Source organism: Myiozetetes cayanensis, unplaced genomic scaffold (assembly GCF_022539395.1).
Source record: "Myiozetetes cayanensis isolate MyiCay16 unplaced genomic scaffold, myiCay2020 scf7, whole genome shotgun sequence".
In the NCBI taxonomy this organism is placed as follows: Eukaryota; Metazoa; Chordata; class Aves; order Passeriformes; family Tyrannidae; genus Myiozetetes; species Myiozetetes cayanensis.
Window position 1 is genome coordinate 23372800 of NW_026087964.1, and position 20355 is coordinate 23393154.

Below are 20355 nucleotides of genomic sequence, written 5' to 3' on the forward strand. Positions count from 1 at the left end.
GTTGGATTTGGCAGGAGAAAGGGCTGTTAGAAGCTACAGTCCCAAAGATATTGCTGAATCTCGTATGATCTCTAGAGTTGTGTAATTCTGACTTAGTATGGGATGACAGGGCAGAACATCCTACCTATGGTGCAAGCAACTACCACAGCAAACAACAAATTTAAAATAAAATTTAAAAAAAAAATCACAAAGATGAACTTAAGACAAATTTTACATATTCACATTTTTAAAAAATTCTTAAGAACTTAACAGCTAGGACATGGATGGGAAGTACTGGTTGAAATTGCTATGAGCGTATGCAAGAAATACAACTCATTATGTGACTCACTTTACAGAGCCTTCTATGGTAGACCATGTATGTAGATTATTATCAGACAGGAAAAAAAGAAAAATTAAAAAGTAATTTTGATAGCACAAGATGCCAAAAGACCAAACCATACACTCTGGAAAACAATGTGATACAGCACAAAAACTGGAGGGGGAAGAGGAAATCAGTTTGAACTCAATTGTCTCAAGGCCTGCCCAGTCACTCTTGATTACGGCATGCCATCAGGAAATCCTGACCATTAAAGTGTCAGACCATTAAAAATGTGGTTTATGTAATTCCTTTTCTAGAACAATTGCCAAAATAACAAACCTCCTCAGATAAAATATTTTAATTAAAAATCATATTTTGCATTTCATAAAAATCTTTACTTAGAAAGGAGATTTATTTAATAGCATACTTCCAAACTACTAATATATTTAACATGCTTTGATTCACTGCCAGAAAGCTGCTCTCGTGCAAGATCAGCTTAAGAGAATGTAAAGGATAAGTGTCATCTGTCCACCATCTAGAACGCAATCCGTCACATATGGAGGCAGGACAATGGCAGGAATGTTAAGGTACAGGGCTGTAAGTTAAATTTCCAGTGGTAATTTTCAGAAATGCTTTTACTGCCCTGAGGTTTTATACAAATGTAGCTTTCAATTAAATTTAAAGCTGTATGTACAATAAAGCAAGTTAGACTTAATATATGAATTTCTGCTGGAAAACAGTTCTGTAATCAAGCTGCAAACTTCTCAGAGAAACACCACCAACCCAAGCACACACCTGTTACCTACTGTCTCCTTTCCCAGTAGACCTTGTGATGACTTTACATGACCTTACTGTCCAAATACTTTGCACAGAACCACCAAAGTATGTAGGTATGAATCCTGGTATCTCAGTTTCCTTCAAAACACTGAACTATAACAACTGAGAATATATAACCATCAAAATTCACTAATTTACAAATTTTGCATTCCCTCAAAAAAATAACCACATAAGCATAAAAAAAATCCTGAACTTGTTTCTTTACTTCCTGTCCTCAGTGTTAGGCTTCTACAGCATTGCAAGTCATACCTTCAGTAAGGATGCAAATTCAGAAGAAATTCTATTCCAGTATGATGGAAGTGCCAAAAAAAAGCTTAAAGTACTAATTTTAACGGGCAGTATCTGGCGCTCATTTTTTATTTAGCTTTATTACTGCAACAGGCACAAAGATTTCAATTTCCCATTGAATATGGAGAGCAAGGATTGAATTGCATAACATTGGTTTGTTCTCTTAGTTCTTCTGATACACCTGCACTTTGGAAAACGTAAAACAAGCAACCACCACAGTCTCAGCCAGTAGTATTCTCTGGCTTTTATGGGGAGTTATGTAAGCTCAGGGTCATCACCATACCATTCATAGTTATCACATTTTTAGATGGTGTTGTGCATTCATGTAACGGCAGAGAGGCCATAACTCAGGAGAGCACCACATAGCTTTCCCTCAGTTCTAACTTCTGGAGGTTTGTTTTTATTTTAGAAGTTTTCAAGGGGGATGCAGATTCCTATTGTGAAAATTTAAGCTTGCTGGGGGCACTTTGTTTTCTCTTAACTCCCTCTCCTGGTCAATCTGACTCCAGTTTGAGAGCCACAGAATGACAGCCAACTTCTCAAGCAACAGGTAAGTGTCCTGGTAAACTTGTATTCACATTTTCTCCCCCATGACCTTTCTGATGGGTACACAAAGCATGCCCTGCTCAGCCCACAGGGGTGAGGGAAGCATGGTAGAAAACAGAACATTTGCTGCTACAAGTAAATCCATTTTAGCCTTCCTAGACTATCAAATTGAAGGCTGCACCAGGCTGGAAACACACTGATGCTCTGAATCCTGTGTTAAGCATGACCTTAACAAAGGCAGTAAAATTATATCAATGCTAAGTGATGTTAAACTAAAAAGCAGAAGGGAGGCAAAGGCAGCAGTGGAAAGATACATCAAAATGACCACAGTCTTTGTGAACAGAAAACAGAAACTTAAATAACTTTTCTCATCTTTCCTACTTCACATTTCACTAGAAAAACAAAACTCCACATCCTCAGTTTGAAGACTTGAGGGTACAAAACTATCCTATTCATGCACTGTACTGAAAGAAAAAACAATGTCAAAATGCCAAACAAATTTATGCTTGATGTTATTTCCAAAAAGATCATGTCAGAAGCCAAAAGCTTTTGCAAAGAGTTCTTTTGCAAAGAGTTCTTTTGCAGAACACAACCCAAGGTAGTTTGTTTAGCCTTCCCTCCCCTTCACTGCCTACTTATTCTTTCCTTGTGAGAAGAGGGCAATTCCAGCTCCCAGTTGAAAGAGGAAAATACTTTTCCTCATTATCCTCATTATGCTCATTATCCTCAATTATCCTCATTAATGTCAAACTGATACCTTTCCTGAGCAAATGCAAAAGAGTAATGAATGCTGGCAGTTTTGCAGCAAAAGTCTATTTTGGAAAAGGACTCTGGAATATCAGTTATAAAGTAACCAAGAACTTCAAAACATGTATTATTTATTAAAAAAAGGGGGGGGAAACCACCCAAAACATCTTCTTTTAAAAAAATCTATAGAGAAACCAACAGAATTTACTTTAATATGCTCCATTAGTATTTCAGATGAAAAATATTTCTACAAGTTAAAGCTCAAAACCAATGCATTAGACCAGACTGGGCCCATTTACAGAGCATTTTCACATCTCTGTAAATAACTGTCTAGTGAAGTATTCAGAAATATTATAATAGTACTTCTGATATCACGGTATGGTCTGAAAATTGAGGTGTTAGATTAAAGCTAGACACAAGGATTAAAAAAAGCAAAAAAAGAATAAACTAACAAATACAGTCAAGCATACATAACTGAGGGATGGAATATGCCCATGCATTAAATATCAATTTCAGAAAAGAACAACTGTTCTACACTCAGATTCTGTCAGCTTTGCCTAGTAATGGTCCACACAAACATATGGGCTAAAAAAGAAAAGAAATTAGACTTCATCTGTCGCATTTAACACAAACACGTCAAGGAGGGAAAAACAGAAAAAGAGAAATCAACATTTTCAGAAGTATATTCTTACAGTAATTTTGCTGAGGAATCAAAAAAAAAAAAACAACCAGCAAACAAACCCAATTTTTTGCACATCTAGGTAACTACCTACATTTAACAATTAAAAAAAAAAATTATCTGAACATTTCCCTGAATAAAGGTTTCTGCCCTGCACTGAAGGGATCAGTTCTTCTGAAAATTCAGAATGGGTTTCAGTTCTCACTAGAAGTAACCAGAGTTATCTGCACATAGGAGAGGCTGATTATTTTTCAACTAAACATAAATGTCCTTGTGTTGGCATACACATATCTTACAATGTGGTTATAAATTTTGGTTTTAAATTAGGTGTAGTTAGTTGTCTGTGTTTTTCTGTTTATCAAATACACTCTTCTAAGCCAAGTCCTTTCATTCACCAAAGTCTAAAGAAAAACAGCAATATAAGCTGCTTAATGTATTGATGGTCTGGGATGTCTATTTTCAATTTTTCTTGAGGAAAAAAGCTTGATGAATATAAAAACTAACATATACATAAAAAATTTAGTATTGTTCCCTAGGTCACTTACCCAAATGCTTTGCTTCTATGGTTAGTGTATTGTATTTTGAGGCTTCTCAGCATTTTTTAAGTCTTTAACAGCAAAAGGTAGCAATGAGTTCACATGAAAACCTAGTTTGCAATATTATTTTAAAAACAAGCACAAGACACTTGTATTTCTAACCAGACTTCTGACTAAATTTATCTATGCTTAGTGCAAATAAAAGTAAACTTAATTAGCAAGAATCCAAAGTTGTGCAACTCCTTAGGATAACAGATGACAGCCTTCAGAGCTTTAAGTCTTCAGATGAAGCTCAAGGGCATAGCACAAACCTGTCAAAAAATCTCACACAGCATGCAGACACAGCCAGCGCTCGAACTGGACTTCTGTAAGAAGACAATACTAAGTGCCATGCAGAGCTATTCTTAGCCACCATAAACACACCAAAGTTTCAGAGTTAACATCTTCTTTGTCATTTCCATGGGAGGAGACTAGTCGCATCTGAAATAAAAATAGCTTGTCATATGCTTGTCCATGCAGCTCCGAAATACTCAGCTAAACCGGTCATTTAAAAGGTTCGAGCTGTATATACTGGTATGAGGAAATACAGCCAGGAAATAGCTCCTACCTTCCTCAACTTTCATTTTTACTTTTTATCTGATTCTAATTTACTTCAAAACGTAGTTTGCGCTCTCCACAGTAAGAACCTTTATCCGGTTTCAATACATTGTTATAAGTTCTAAGAAGTGTTACAGAGAACTGCAACTGAGAGGCTCAGACTGGTGTGAATGAGAAGGTCTGGCTGTGGAGGCACCAGTGGCACTGGGGCTCTCAGCATGTCCTGCAGGAACAACACCTGGGTGAGCAGGTCCCGGAGACACCCCCTGCACCCACCTGCAGTTTCACAACACACCCAGATCCGGAGACAAAGAACCATGCAATGACTCTCAGAAGAGGGACAGAGCGGACGCACTGAACACTGACAGCTCCAAACACACATCTCCAAAATCTGTTGGCAACTGAAGAGGAACCCGGGACGTGAGGAGAATGTGGCACCTGGCATTCTCGGCTCCTATACCACAGCCATGGATTCCAGATGTTACAGCTTGACACAAGCATTGTGGTGCCTTTTTCCTGGACAGACACCTTGAGCACTCCTGTCCTAGTGCCTGGCTGCTGGATGGACCTCTTGGACACACAACCTTTGTTCCTCTCAGTTCTTAAATAACATCTGCTTTCCCTCTTATAACATCTCACATTTATATCTGCTACATGGTTTATACAATATTGCCACAGCACTTCCCACACTGTATTCTGGTAAAAATTAAAGAGTAGGTTTTGTACTTCTGTGGGAAGTCATGGAAAATATCCACAGTCTATCAGCAAAGTACCAGAAATGCTTGCCTACAAAATGAAGTATGTAAAATCTATTCTGAACTCTTCCATGTTGATGGACAGGAACAAAAATAAGTTTATACATAAAACCATACTTTAAAGGGAGCAGCCTGTAAGGATGTAAGACAACTGTGTCACAGCTACATTCAGAACTGCAATCATTCAAATACTCCGAGGTTTTGAGGCTTGAAAAGTAACAAAGTATCTAACCACATGTGCTGACACCAACTATGGCTTGGCCATTAATGACAGCAGTATTTGTGTATACTAGACAGAAGACTACACAGTTCATCCCAAATATAAAAAGAACAAATATACTGGGAAAAAAAAACCATTAAAAACTATTTAGATTCCACTGTGAAAATTCTCCAATGTTTGTCTCTCTTTAGGAAGAGAGGGTAAAATTTCCCAGTAGAGGATATCACAAAATAATGGTCCAATAATCTGCAGCACTCTCTACGACTGCTACATGATTAATAAAAAATAAGGTCACTTAGGTTACTGACCAGAATTAGCACAGACAGCTAGTCAATGCTGCCATCTCCCAAGTTGTAATATATAAATATACTGGTAGCATTATTTTGAAAATGGAGCAATACTTTCTTCATTCTTGCTCAGGTATACTATTACCAAAAGTGATTTTATGCGTTGCCCCGTTATTCCTGCTCAACCCTGGAAATCTCAGCCTCTCTGGTCAAGGTTTTGGACCTCAAGCTTCCTCAGTATATCAGTTACAGAGGCAAATTCTAAACATATCCTAAGAAAATGCTACCTCAGTAATCGTTCTACAGTAATAAAACGGAGACGAGATGAATAACTGAACGACTTTAGAGGGAGACGGAAGCACGGATGTAGTTTGGCCATGGTGGGACTGTGCAGTGACTGTGGAGCTCAACCGGGCCTTAGGGCCTCAAAGCAGGGAGTGCTCTGGTCCTGACACCTGGAAAGAGACCAAATGCAAACCACAAAACGATAACAAGCTCTGGTCTCTGCCAAGTTACACTCTCAGCCAGTGACCTAGAAATATGAGTTTCACATCCAGAGCTCATCACTCATCTTTTTCCCTGAGGATGTGGTATTGAAGTTTGTATGGACACATATTAACACCAACATAAAACGTCAAGCTGTTTTTTAATCATGCTATAAAAAGCCCACTTATCTTGTGAGCTGACTATAAGTTTGCTAGATCCACACAAGAACGAGATTACAAGTTTTCTTCTTCTGCAGATGGAGAACAGAAGGCAAGTCTGACCAGCAACACAGCTACTGCACAGCCACAGCCACAACTCAAGGGGAAGACAGGGTTTAATGTCCACAAATATGTTACCAATACCCTGCTAAAGCAGCTGTGCTTGGGAAAAAGCAAAGGAGAGAAAAACAGAGAAAACCCAAGAGAAATCTATCAGGTTTTTCCCTAATTGTAGATGCTGATGAAAACTTGCAATCCTTCATGAGGATCTGTCACCTCAGTGGAGTCACAACGCAGACTGCACAGTAGCAAGTTAACAGGACGGAGCAATACATTTAAAAGCTAGAAATATTCCAACCCCCCTCTCCTGAGACTTTTCTAGGTAAGACACACAAAACACACACACATTACGTTGCCACTAACTCGGAAGGTTAATTCTGGCCTAGTCCAGAGCTTCTGAAAGTACTCTCAGTCATCAGAAACCAGTGACTGAGGCTCCTGAGAATAACCCTGCAGAGACAATCCTGTCAAGATGGCACAGCTGCTCTTCTGCACCTCATGGGTCTCTGTCACTTCTCCCAGTCCCCAAATAGCTAAAGTGATCTGATATTCACAATCACTTTCTGGCAGTCAGCTTCCATAACCCCAGTCTTAAAACTGCAATAATTCTCAAGGACTTGAGATCATTTTTCTCAGCACCATTAAGGTAAATGGCCTCAGCAGATGGAACCCCAGAAGACATACAAAAGCTTGAGAAAGAACAACTAAAGTGCAATAATATATTTAATAGACCTGTAATGAAACTAAAACTAACCAAAGAACAGTATTTCCTCACTTCAGGTCTTCCAAATAAGCAGTTCATACTATATCTTTTTAATTCTAAAAACTTGCATTATCAGGAAGACATCAGTTTGGGACAGTGAGATTCCATTTAAGTGATGTTGAACTTCACCTCAATGTGCTTCAGAAAGTTTTCATGCTCAGTGGCAGCCTAATTCTCATCCTTCATCACATTTTATTTACTGAAATTCTACAAGCTTGCTTCCAAAAATAGAGAACTGATGTTTGTGCCCTCCCTAGGGACCTCCCAGGCCTTGTCCTGCCATTTTCTCCCCTACTTGATTAAAGGTTGTTCTTGTTTTCCTTGTTCTCTCCAAGATAAGCACACTAGTTTTCCAGTTACAGTATCCAGTTACAGGTCCATCCAGTTAGGGATGATATGGCCATAAAAGATAGGCAGAAACTATACATTAAAAATAAATATATTAGTAAAAATTATTCAAAGAATCCTTTGAACAGTATTACAGTGGCAGATGCTAGGAAAACTTCTAATCACTTTCCTTTTTGCCATATTTTTAAAACTTGGGTTTGACAAGTTTTGTTTTGCTTAATGTAGTTCTTTCAGAATTGGTGATACACTGGTGGGGTTTTCTTCTTGTGGGGGAAAAATTATAGTTTGAAGTACCTTTTCAGGTTTTTTAAAATTATTATTAAAGAAGAGTTTTAAAAGTAAGAGAAAAAGACTCCAAAATATTTCTTATTCATGAACTTCTGCTAGGTAATTTCTAGGTTTTGTATTCCTCTTTCCTCTTTTCCTATCCAATTAGTTTCTGGAGGGGAGAGAGGTTCAAGGATAAGCAGAACAATGTATGACTCCACCTTAGTATCCCCAGATGAGTTTGTCATGGGTTTCTGGACACAGTGTTCAAACAGTTCCCAAGAAAACCTTTGAACTTCTCAGCCAAACCTCAGTACATCCGGGTTAGCTTCCTTCTTTCTTCACTCTGCTGTCATAAAAATGAAGTGCCAGTTGCCAGCCGCTCTTTTTTTCAGGACAAGACCTCATTTGTAGCTGAAAGAACAGTAAAAATCTGGTGATACTTGGCCCAACTGCTATGTCCTGCTGACACCCAGCACAAAACAAGATGTTAAGAGAGAAAAAGGAGGCAGGTTTCCACTGAGATGTCAGACAAGCAGTTTTCTAAGCCTGACATCGGCTGCATTAAGAGCTGCTGAGTTCTTACTGACCAGTGATCCTGGTGCACTGGCACCACCGCAAACACCACTGATTCCGACCTGAAGATCTTCAGTTCTAGCTCAGCAGTGTGAACAAAAGAAGCAAAGAGGGATGATGAATAAAAGAAGCAAAAGGAAGAAAATCAACAACCCCTAAGGCTACTTACACTGCTTTGATAGCAATGTGAATGTAACAATTCTTTCCAAAATCCACTAATTAGCTAGCATTGATTTGCAAGGGCTTTAGGCGCTCATACATCTTCCAGACTACTGTTCTTGTCTGTACCAATTGTCTGCAAAGGAAACTTCAAAAAAATAAAGTTGAAAATATCCCCAAATCACATGCCAGCTGTGCCTGATGGGCTGAAGCAGAGGAGTTATTTATACCTCCCATGCTGTGCTTTCCTAAGATCTCTTTAGGAAATTAATTGCTTCTAGAACTTGAACTAATTCCTGAGCAAGAAACCTATAAATATTAATGTTTTAAATTAAAATTTTTATTTTAGAAGTTTGAAATGGTTGGGTTTTTAAACTCTTAGCAGTCTATTTCTGAGGCTATGTAAATCTGAAGTATCCTTTCTTTGGATTTTCAAATGCTTGATTCTTAGAAGAATGAGAAAAGGCAAAGAATGAGGAAAAAGGAAAATGCCTATTGTTTTCTACTACTATTTTGAAAGCTTTATATATTCATTACTAGAATTTGTTCTGAACTGAGTAAAATCTATCCTACACATATGTTTTTCTTGTTTGTTCTAACTATGCCTACTTAGAGCAGGAAGTTTAAAATACAATGAAAATTAATCAGACTCATAAAACAAGTAATTCTGTAACTGTATTGAAACATTTTCCACCTCTTGCTTTTTGACCATCACTGTATTTTAAATACTTCTAGATCACTTTATAAAAACTTCTGGATTTGTCTAATGAGAGTTATCAATGCAAACTCATTGATAACAAGTTTATTCTTTTATGTACCTTAATTTTCCAATAATTATTACTCTAATAATAAAAATAATTAAAACAAAGCAATTCTATGCCTCAACATTTTATTTTCTTCTGTTACTGCAGCTTGGTAGTCTATTATACAAATCATATTTAACCCCCATGAAATCTCTCACAGCATGTATTTCTATTAGACCTACTAATATAAACCTCTGCTTGTGGTATTCACACAGGTAACTGGGAATGTTGAGGTTCAAACACTTAATTCATATCTACAGTAGCATGGCCTGGTATCTTTCAGGTTGCACATGTCCCCTTTTATTTAGAATGGTCTTTTCCTCTTTAAGTTTAGATTCCCTTTATTTTGGACTGTACCTAAAAAAATTTAATAGCTCCTTTTGACTAGCATCATTACTCTTTGTATAGGAATGAGGAAGAATATTTATTTCTCTCCAGGGGAAAACCTGCATGCACTCAGGATATAATATAGCAAACAACAGTTAGCAGTCACCTTTCTAAATAAATAAATGCTGTTGTGTCAGTGATCTCTTAAATGCTATTAAACCCCTAATGTCTAAACCTTTCCCCTTCAAATACAAAAGCACCAGAGCTAGAGTGTAAAAAAAAAAAAAACAAGTCAGCAGAAATGGGGTATTTGATATGGGTTGCTGCAATTGGTTTATCTGGAGCTTTCCTGAAGTCCATGCAGAGCATGCAGTTTATTCCAGCAACAGTAGCTGACAGAGTGGTTTGCATTTGGTGCACTTTCTCCTTTCAACAGCACTCTCTTCCATGATTTGAATCATTACAGAATCTAGTTATGGTTTTAGCAAAAAGTTTATTACTTTAATAGAAAGAATGTCCCAATGGAAAACTCGTTTTAGTGTATCTATGCCCGATGAAGATAAATAATGTATATCCCAACACATAATGTACTTCCAACAATTCAGGCATCTTATTAAAAAAATTAATCCGAAGAATCTCACACATGACACTCTTGAAAAATTTTTTTTTTTTAAATCACAGTTCAATATTTTCTTAGCTGGTAAAGGATATGACTGGTAAAAATCTGGATACATACACTTCCCTAATGAGCATCCACGCCCTAATGCCCAATCTACACACAAAGTGTTACAGTATGGACTGCAGGCATCAAACAGGTAAAGACATGTAGGTATGAATGTTTAGCCGTAGTGAAAGTTAGACCAGCCCCAAAATACCCAAACCCCAGTCATACCACCTCAGTCATACAGAAGAAAAATGAGCAAATATAAAGAAGGCTTCTATGCAATACACATGAGAACAAGACCCGATCCAGCTGAGTAGTGACATCCATACATGCCCATGAAAAGAGGCAGTCAGCCTCTCACTGCTAGGCAGGTGGTCCTGAACAGTTTTACATCAGCCTCAATATCCACCCTCTTTCCCTTGAGATGATTCAGTTGGATAATTTAACAGCAAAAGAATATTTGCCACCTTCTCAAGAAAATTTCTGTTGAAGCAATAACCCAAAACAGCTCACTACAAGGATGAGACAAGTACCACTGTCAGCAGGTGAAAAGGTGACAAGGCTGCACAGCTGGGGGCAAAGCCACCACTTTCAGCAAACGCAAGGAGCTCAGACACCTTACGAAACTCCCCTCACCTTCATCCTGCTCACCTAACCCACATCTAATAGAGCAGGACTGCAAAAAATTTGACAAGTTCAGAACTTTTGCTTCTGTATACTGGGTATTATTCAGCTTCAGGGTGGTGGTACTTGAGTTTGACTAGTTTGGATGACATAACCTTTTGTCTCCTTCCAGCCTACATCCCTTTATAGATCTTGTCATTCCAGCCCTACCCAGAAACAAAGAAAGAAGGAAGAGGGAAAAAAAAAAACCAAACTATCTTCTCCTTCCATAGCAAATTTTACTACACAGAATGTTACTGGCAATTCATTTAATGGAATACATGCCAACACACCGTACATCAGGAAATGCAGTGACTCACTATGTGCCTCAAGATGTACTGCACAAGAGGCCATCATTATAAGTCACTTAAGTTCATAAATAGAGCCAAATAATTTAATAAATAAATTAATAAATAAATTAATACATTGATGCATTCACATTCTATTGGGTGATTAACTACTGACAAAAAATTGCTTTTCCCATGACAACTGACAGACTGTGGAAAAGTCATCATATGTCCCTCCTGCAGCAAACAAATTTTCTGCTCCGGCAGTACAGGGACCCGTAAGTACATTTACTAAAAAAAGTATACTTGGATGCTTTTTTTTTTTTTTTTTTTTTTTCAGAAAAGTGGAATTTATTAGCTTTTTCAAAACTTAACATAAATTTGAACTCATATTTCATTTTAAAATTTCACTTTTCAATATGTCAAAACAATTTTGGAAGATTTGATCATAAGGAAAAATTGTTACATTCTCTGGAAACAGCCTATCAAGTTTCAGCACACAAGGTGACTACTAACATGATTCTTTGAAGTCAAGGTTACAAATGGGAAAAGTTTCCTGCAAAAAAGACTGAACATATTATTTGGGATGCTTAATATTAGGGAAATAAATTTAACATCCTACTTGATATTGTACTCATTTAATTTATTTAATTACTATTATTGTTTAAGAAGGCACCAAAAATCGTATCTCATGATATCACATCACATGATATCATGACATCATATCTCATTAACTCATAAGATTTCTCTAGATCGCAAAGTAATATTAATTTTTCCACTGGAATATAAAAAAATGTATGAAAGTTCTCTAGAACACTATATTGACATGAATAACTCTTAGCCCAAAGGACAGTCTGGAGAGGAAGCAATCATGTAACATCTCAGACCCATTTTTTTCCTCAGGTTTCATTTTTCTTTGCAGTTTAACAGATGCTGAGAAAACAAGTTGAAATTTATCATACAATAATTATTTCTAAAACATTAACAAATTGTGCTTTTATCACTTTTAAAAAGTATAATATACAAGCAAATTACAACAAAAGCAGCAAATCTGTGCTTTTGCTAAAAAGCCATGCACACCTCCACATATACTTCAGCTCACTCCGTCTCCTCCAAAGAATAAGACTGTCAAGGAAACATTTGTTCCACAATTCTTCATACGGTTCTTTTCCATATACATTCCTATCATGGCGCTGTAATGTGATGTCACCTTTCTTATTCAAATTACAGCTTCATTGCTGTCATAAAACGAAAAGTCACGGGATAAAAATGAATCCATTACAGCTATTTTGTTAAATACTGCACTATCAGAGCAGAACCTCTCTTGAGAGGCAAGAATTCATTTTCGGTTGGTAAAGGCGGAAGTAATCTTCAGTCAGACTAATCCTATGGGAAGATAAGGGAGTCTTCAACTCCGAGTGCTTTTTTCATTCACAGAAAGAATGATTCAGAAGTATCTGCCAGGCAGCTCCCCAGTTTTCACATGCTTGTCAGCACCTGGCAGCCACAGCTCCAATAATTCACTTGTTTTTAAAGTTGCTTCATTTCTTTCTGATTTTATAACACAGTTTCAAAACCAACTGCTGTACAGGCCGATGCAGCTCGCTTTCCTGGCAGGACTTTGTTCCCAGGCTCAGAAGTCTAAGTAACTTTGAAAATCACTGTCACAACTCTTATCAAAAAGAGGTCAAGGGCAATGACCTCAATGTACCTTTGGCAGACACAACGCTAAGTGCAGCCCTGTTCTCTTAACCAGCATGAGTTCTTGAAATATATGCATGACTTCTGAATCAAGCTGAGCAAGACGGTACCAAAAATCTCATGAATCACCTCCAAAACTGATTTACCAGAAGAAGACAAAGACAAATTTAAGGACAGAGAAGCACCCACAGGGCAGGTGCACCCTTCTGTTCAGTCCCTTCTGTTAACCAGACAGAGCACAACTGCTGCACAGCAACAGAAAGTTGCATGTTAATAATTAGAAAGACAATACATACTATTTTAAAAATGTTAAAAAAAAAATCCAGAAATAACTCTTTATTCCCAAACAGGACATGACTATTAATACAGTATATACTGGAAACACAGAAGAGCTTTTAATAAAGCAGTAACGGGTTGTACTTGCGTTTACTGGAAAACAGTTGTTCCTGTCCAGACTCTAAGCCCCAGAAATACATGCCTAGTTTTCATCAAAAGTTATTTTGTGTCTCACTGAAAGGTATTTATTACATAATGCTTTCCACTGTAAGTAGCACCCCGTTTGGTTTTTGAACCCCCATATTGCATTAATAAAAGTAATTCTCATGGTATCCAGATCTCTTTAACCTTAAAAGAGGGGTTTGTAGACGAAACATGAGAACTTTCTTACTCTGTTCAAGCTAAACAATAAAAATTAATTTTTATTCTACAAAATCAAAACCTCAGAAAAATGGATAAAGAGATTACATATTGAAACTGCAATGGACTGAATAACAGAATCCAAGAACACTGAGATACAATATCACAACTAAGATTCCTTAAATACTATGGAGCCAAGCAACCCGAGGACAAGCTGGTATAAAGCCTCCACTACATCCACAACTTCAGTAAGCAAATAATTCTTAAGCAGGAACATCCTCACTTCACTGTTGGATTAAAAGAACATTCCTGACTCCATTTAAAAGAAGTAATGCCTAAAATTGTTGGCACAGAGACAGCATTCTGAAACTAGGCCGTATGAATGTCACTTCATTGTTGTTACTGAAAGAAAAAAGATCAACTACAATAAAACCTTAGCCAGCACTGCAACATTATGCCAGCTTAGCAAGCCCTTAACCAGACCCATGGAGCTTTGCTGTCTTTCTGTTATGCACTTAAACACTCTCTAAAGATGCTTATTTTTATGTACGTGGAAATGCATGCAAGCATACACACTCCTCTTCTGACATCCTTTAGTATACAAAAATCTTAAGTTATCATATAAACCATAAAAAGCAGCATTTGCACCTAAAAATTTTATGAAAACACAGCAAAAACTTTTCTCAAATAATTTCTTAGCATATGAACGTTTCCTGAATTTCCAAACACATCCTCAACATAAATATTGTGTAATTCCTCACTCTGCACACACTGCATCACTTGATTAGAAAACGATTTGGAAAAAAGCAACCAGCTTGCCCGCTTCAGCTCAACTCACTAAGGTATCCCTGTGAATTACAACCCTTGGAGCTGGTACAGGCTGCACACAGTGGTCTGCTCCCGGCCAGTCTGCACAGAGAGCCATCAGGATGCAACTCTCGCACGCTTACAGAGCAGACCCCCACCTATGCCACGATCACAGCAATTTTCACAAATGAAGTGACAGTCATGGTAAAGAGTGAAATAAACCCCAGCTATCTAATCAGTGTGCACAGAAAATTGGTTTGTTGGTAGATGATCTAAGTACCACTTCCCGATGAAAGAGTCAGGAAGACCTCACTCCATTGTGCTTACATAACAGAGGGCATAAAGGAGAAAACATAGCATCGTATATAACCTCTTGTCAGACACCCTTTTTGTTATTATTACTCTCTATCTTAACGACAGCTGACCATTAGCTAGTCTAGATTCTGTAATTTATCTCCTTATCTGTTCAGGAATTATTTATCTAGTTGCAGATAGAATTTATTGTAACTGATTTATCCTATGATTTGCTTTAGTTTGGAAACAATATACATGAACCAACTTTAAGGATTTTTCATCATTTTCATAAGACATCTTCAAATTCTATTATAAAATATTAGAAAAATCTTTCTGGTTACCTTTATTTCAACAAGAATATTAGAAACTACCAAGCACGATTACAAGGTATAATTTGGAACAGATACAGTTGACCTGCAAGACACAAACTAAACAAAGTAAAAAGTAAAACCTGTAAGGATGACCGTTTTGAAACATTCCTTTGCTTTATCTTGTAAGTCTAGAAGTTATTAGTTCAAATCATGAATTACAGCAGGTAGTGCAAAAAGGAAATCAGGTCCGAATGAGCTACCAGGACAAACTAAGTATCTGCATACTCTCCTAGCACTGATTAATACACTATACAACAACTAAATCATTACTAATTCCCTGAAACAAGACAAAAAGATGAAACAAACCCTGTTGTATTGTGGTAAAAATCCTAACGGAGGTATTTTTATGAACTGTTTGGTGAGTGGAAACTGTGCATCCCAGTACACCTCAAGCAGCAATTAATGACACATAAGGCTGAGATACCAGATACCTCCACCTTTTGACCTTTTTCATTTTTAAAAATACAAGAAACTTAAGAAATATGAAATACTCAGCTGACGTTCAAACACGTCATCTTCATCACCTCCTGGCGACCCGTCATTAAGTTGCTGTGCTTACGTTAGCACAGCCTGCTACACAGTGCAAGCAGCTCCCGGCCCAAGACCCTGCATTGAAGCATGTGTGAAGGGGTGATCTGAGGACAGACTGGTTGTCTGAACCAAGAGCAGCATCCTTGCTTTGCTGGTTCAATTAAGAAAAGAAATCCTCCTAGAAACTCTAGTTTCCAGTCATTTAGAAGATCAAAGTGGGCACTTCTTGCAGCTTTAATAATGGGCTTGAGGCACAAAAATACTGACCCCTGTAAAATACACTGTCTGAGGGTGACTGATTTGCTTCAAAGGAGCATTTGGAGCTTGACAGAACTAAGACACAGTGTCAGCATTTAGTAACTCTGCAGAGACGAGCATCTATTTGTCACCCCTCTTAGACAGCAAAGGGTGCAAAGAACTTTGTTAGACAGACAACTGCAGCATAAGAAAATAAAATTAAAAATAAATATATACATATATAATCTTACAAGAGAGCTAAGAAGCAGATAGTGCACTTCGCTCACCTCTCACACTGGCTACGCCAAACTGCACCAGCACACAGTACTGCTAAAACCTGGTTTTAAAGGGCAATTTCACACGGCAGCGTGCAATAACCACATAAATAAATAAGTAAATACATACATACATAAAGTAAGATATCTGCTACGCTGCCGTGGTTCGGAGTGCAGCGACATACTTACTGCTGCTGCCGCTCCAGGATTTCAGCAGCGACTTGATGCTGATCTCGAAGAAGAGGGAATCCTGCAGGCTGAGCATGGTGCGGGCAGGGCGGAGCGGGGCGCCGGCCGCGCCGCCGCCTCCGCCAGCACCCGCGGGAGGGCCGTGCCGGGGCCGGAGTGACGCAGGGCCCGGGGGCGGCGGGCCGGGGGCGGCTCCGGGAGGCACCGACCCCTCCTGGCCCGCCGGGCCCCGCCCCGGGGCCGCCCCCGCCGCAGGGCTCCCCGCCCCGCCCGCTGCGGGGGCTGCGCGTTCCGCCCTCCGGCTGTACCCGCGCTCCTCCCGAGGGATGCTACCGGGCACACGGGCAGGGAGAGGGATCTACCCGCCCCCTGGCAGCCAAACTACTCGACTACTTGCAGTTACGACCAAAAGGGGCTATGAAAGGCTGTTTGTGCTTTGCTGAGTTTTAAATAAAACTTCCAACCGATCTATTACGACTGTGATGAATTAAATAAAGTGCCCAGCGCTGCTCTGCACAGTGCCAAAAGCACTCCACGCTAAGAGATCAGCAAAATCACAAATGTGAACAAGCAGAATCATTGTAGAGGACAGGAAAGCCATAGGCAGTATTTCCAGGGGAGATGCCTGGCAGAGAACCACAGACGATTTAGCTCCAACACCTACAGTCAGTAGCAGTTCTGGACAACCCATTCCTGCCAAGTGTTCAAGGACAGGCTGGACAGAGCATTGAGCAACCTGATCTAGCAAAAGGTGTGCCTGCCACTGCAGGGGGTTGGAGCTTACATAATCTTCAAGGCCCCTTCCACCCCAAACCCTTTTATGATTCTGATAGCTGTTTGAGATTGGTTTGTGAGGTTTTTTCTTATGTCTTTTAAACAACACAATTTTGGTATTTCTGATAGTTTACCCTGTTCAGTATCATCTCAAACACCACAATGGAAAGTCTCTAAGGTGTGAAGTTTTTGGATTCCAATGGCTAAAACGAGACACTGCCTTAGACAGTGTTCAGGCTTTAATGCCACTTTTTCAGGATAAAGCAAGATACCCCACCAAAAGCCTTTGCACACTTCAGCACAGGGTAAAGCAATTTGGGATAAACCTCTTTCACTCTGCCCACACTACCAGGTACAATCAAGAGGTGGTGGCTCGCTGTCAGCTGAAGGTGGCATATTTACAAAGGTCAAAAACACACCCGAAAGCATCGCAAAATTTTATTAGACAAATCTAAAGGTAGTAAAAATTTCAGAAAGATTTCTACATAGTGACAGGAAGCAATGATATGGAGAAAATAATGCTTGTCTCCATAACTGCCACCAAACTACACATATAATGCTACCCTTGGGTCAAACACAGAAACTGAGAGAACTGGATACTGAGATTACCATGGCAGTGGCTGCTAATGGTAGACCTTGGGTCTAATGACTGTTAGGTCATTAGGTCTACTTAAATTATAACTTGACTCACACCATACAGAAGAACCAAAAAATTAATCATGTGGATCCAAGGCAGACTGATTAACTAAATCTGCTTGAAGGTAATTTTTTTAAAAATCTGCATCATTCAGAACTGACACCCACCCTGTACTAGGAGTAAACAAGGCACAAGGAAGAAATCAGACCTGTGCCCTCAGATGAACTCAGATTATGTGAAGTTGTTGAAGAGATTTAGGAACAATGTACATCAAATACTTTTAGGGTGGGGGGGGGAGGTGGTGTTGTAGTTTTGGTTTTGTTTGTTTGTGGTTTTTTTAATCTATATCCCCCACCCCAAAAAACCCCTACATAATGATCACTAACAGGGAGGTAACATAAACCAGCTGATGTCCAGCTAAGTGGTTCTAAATGACAGACCTAACAGGTCAGCAGGACACTGGAGAAGGAGCAGGAGAAGCCTGTCATGGCACAAGCCTGGTTCAACCACCAACACAGCTGCTGTCATTCAGGAGAAGAACAGTTTTATTATGAGAGAGACTGGTAATATCACTCAGTTTCAGCAGACTGAAAATAATTCAAGTTTCCCTCTGCCAAAAATATTTTTCTATAACAAGATACTAAATGGCTACCTATATCCAAACAGTCCTTTTTTTCTTCCCGAACAGGCATCCACACAGAGCAACTCTTTGGGACATTGCATCAAACTTTCTTTCACAAGCCTGTTTCAGGTAATACTGCCTATGTAGTAGGCAATGTTACCTCATATTCCTTTTCATCACTCCTTTATGAATACATTCAAAGTTGCATTTCAAACATTCCTTTTTCCTCTTACCCAGTAAGATATAACAGAGGTTGTATTTTGTTATGAGTAGGATATAAAGGTCAGATTTTGGAACTGGTTGATGAATTTCACCACTAATTTGAAAGACTGTATTAATTATGGTTGGTCTCTGACTGCCTTTAACACTGGGCTACAGAGAGTTCTTCAAAGGAATCGTTGTTAACAGTGTGCATTCCAAAATCATGAGCCAACTCTCTCAGCACCTCAAAAACAATGACTTTTTAAAATACAATTTGGGTTCTTTGTAGTTGCCCTTTTCCCCCTCCCAGCTTTTATTAAGTTATTAGCACCAGAAACTTATTAAAAAACAAACACCCCAGAAACCCCAGAAGATGTACTAAAACAACCCCACAGAAATACCAATCTCCATGTTCCACCTTCTGGAGTTAAAACAACTTTCAACAAACAGTGAAGTTGTCGGTATTTCTGTAAAGTAGTGTTTCAAAATTAAATGAACATTAGGAAATATTTTTGAAAATTTGTATTTATTTATGACATTGAAGTGTTCGGCCAAGCAAGTTACAAGGTCTTCTGCCATGGTATTTGAGATTTTGTAGCACTGTTATTTATTCATACTACCACCTAATGATCACCATTAGTTGGGTTTCCTCAAGGATACCAGCAATAATTTTAAATGCTCTTAGCTCAACAGAGAGAATTAGCCCATTAAAAACTTCTAAGAAGTGAGAACTGTATGTACCAAGAGTATAAGGTTTTCCTTCGAAGATTTCAGCAGAGGTATTGAAGATCAGGAATATTAGGAGCAAAAATGTTTTGAGAAGAAGAATGTTCTTTTAATACTATATGGATACATATGCTTTCATACATACATGCACAGACATAACAAGTTTGATTAAATGGACATTGTTAATTTAAAAGATTTAAGAACAGCTTACACAAAATACTTTCACCAGCCCTCCCTCTCCCCAAAAAAGGAGAAAACAAATTATCAGTACAAGTCCATTTAACAAGTGGAGTAATCCGTCAGTATCTCAGGCCTATCACAGAAGCATCAGGGTCATAAATATTATCTTACTGTAGAAGTGTGCACAAGCCTTCCAACATTTCTTTTTCCTCGCAACCCAATTTAACTGTTTTTATAACCAAAGATGACAACTGCCACTTCAGACTTTTGGAGGGTTGGTTTTCCTTTGAAACTAGATAATGAAATAACCTGCCAGATACTACAATAAACAGAAGATTTTAGAATAAACCACGAAGTTTGACATGTAACTTTTTGTTATTTGTAATCAAACAAAGAAAAGTAGAAGCAGGAAAGCCAAGCATGGACAAGGCTAGTTCACTGAGAACAGCCCAATAAAACTCAACATGAAGAGTTACAAGATATCATCATCGTGTATTGCTACAATTGTGTTAGAAAATGTCACCCACAGTATGGATTCTCTTCCAGTTCCCCATTCTCAGAAAGGAAAACGAAAAAGAGTTCTGGAAAGTACACTGTGTTTAACATTGAGAGCAACAAGTATGACCACTACAAATAGTTATCACTTCTGAGTGCTTGTAAGAGGAGGTTTCCATAAGATTAATATTTTACTATTTTACATAAAATGGGAAAGAAAGTATTTCCATTTAAATATAAGTCAATAGGTTTGATCTGGAGCTGGTTT

The 20355-nt window shown here is 38.4% G+C and overlaps 1 protein-coding gene across 5 annotated transcripts in view; it reads right to left on the reverse strand.

The window, feature by feature from the left end:
- The window catches only part of FRYL (FRY like transcription coactivator), a 122714-nt gene extending 106179 nt beyond the window's left edge, over positions 1-16535 (reverse strand). For all 5 annotated transcript variants that reach the window (XM_050337577.1, XM_050337576.1, XM_050337575.1 and 2 more), the window contains exon 1: positions 16453-16535. In XM_050337577.1, the coding sequence (XP_050193534.1) occupies positions 16453-16528 (76 nt within the window). In that variant the 5' untranslated portion in view covers positions 16529-16535. The remainder of the gene's footprint in view (positions 1-16452) is intronic.
- Between the last annotated feature and the right edge of the window lie 3820 nt (positions 16536-20355).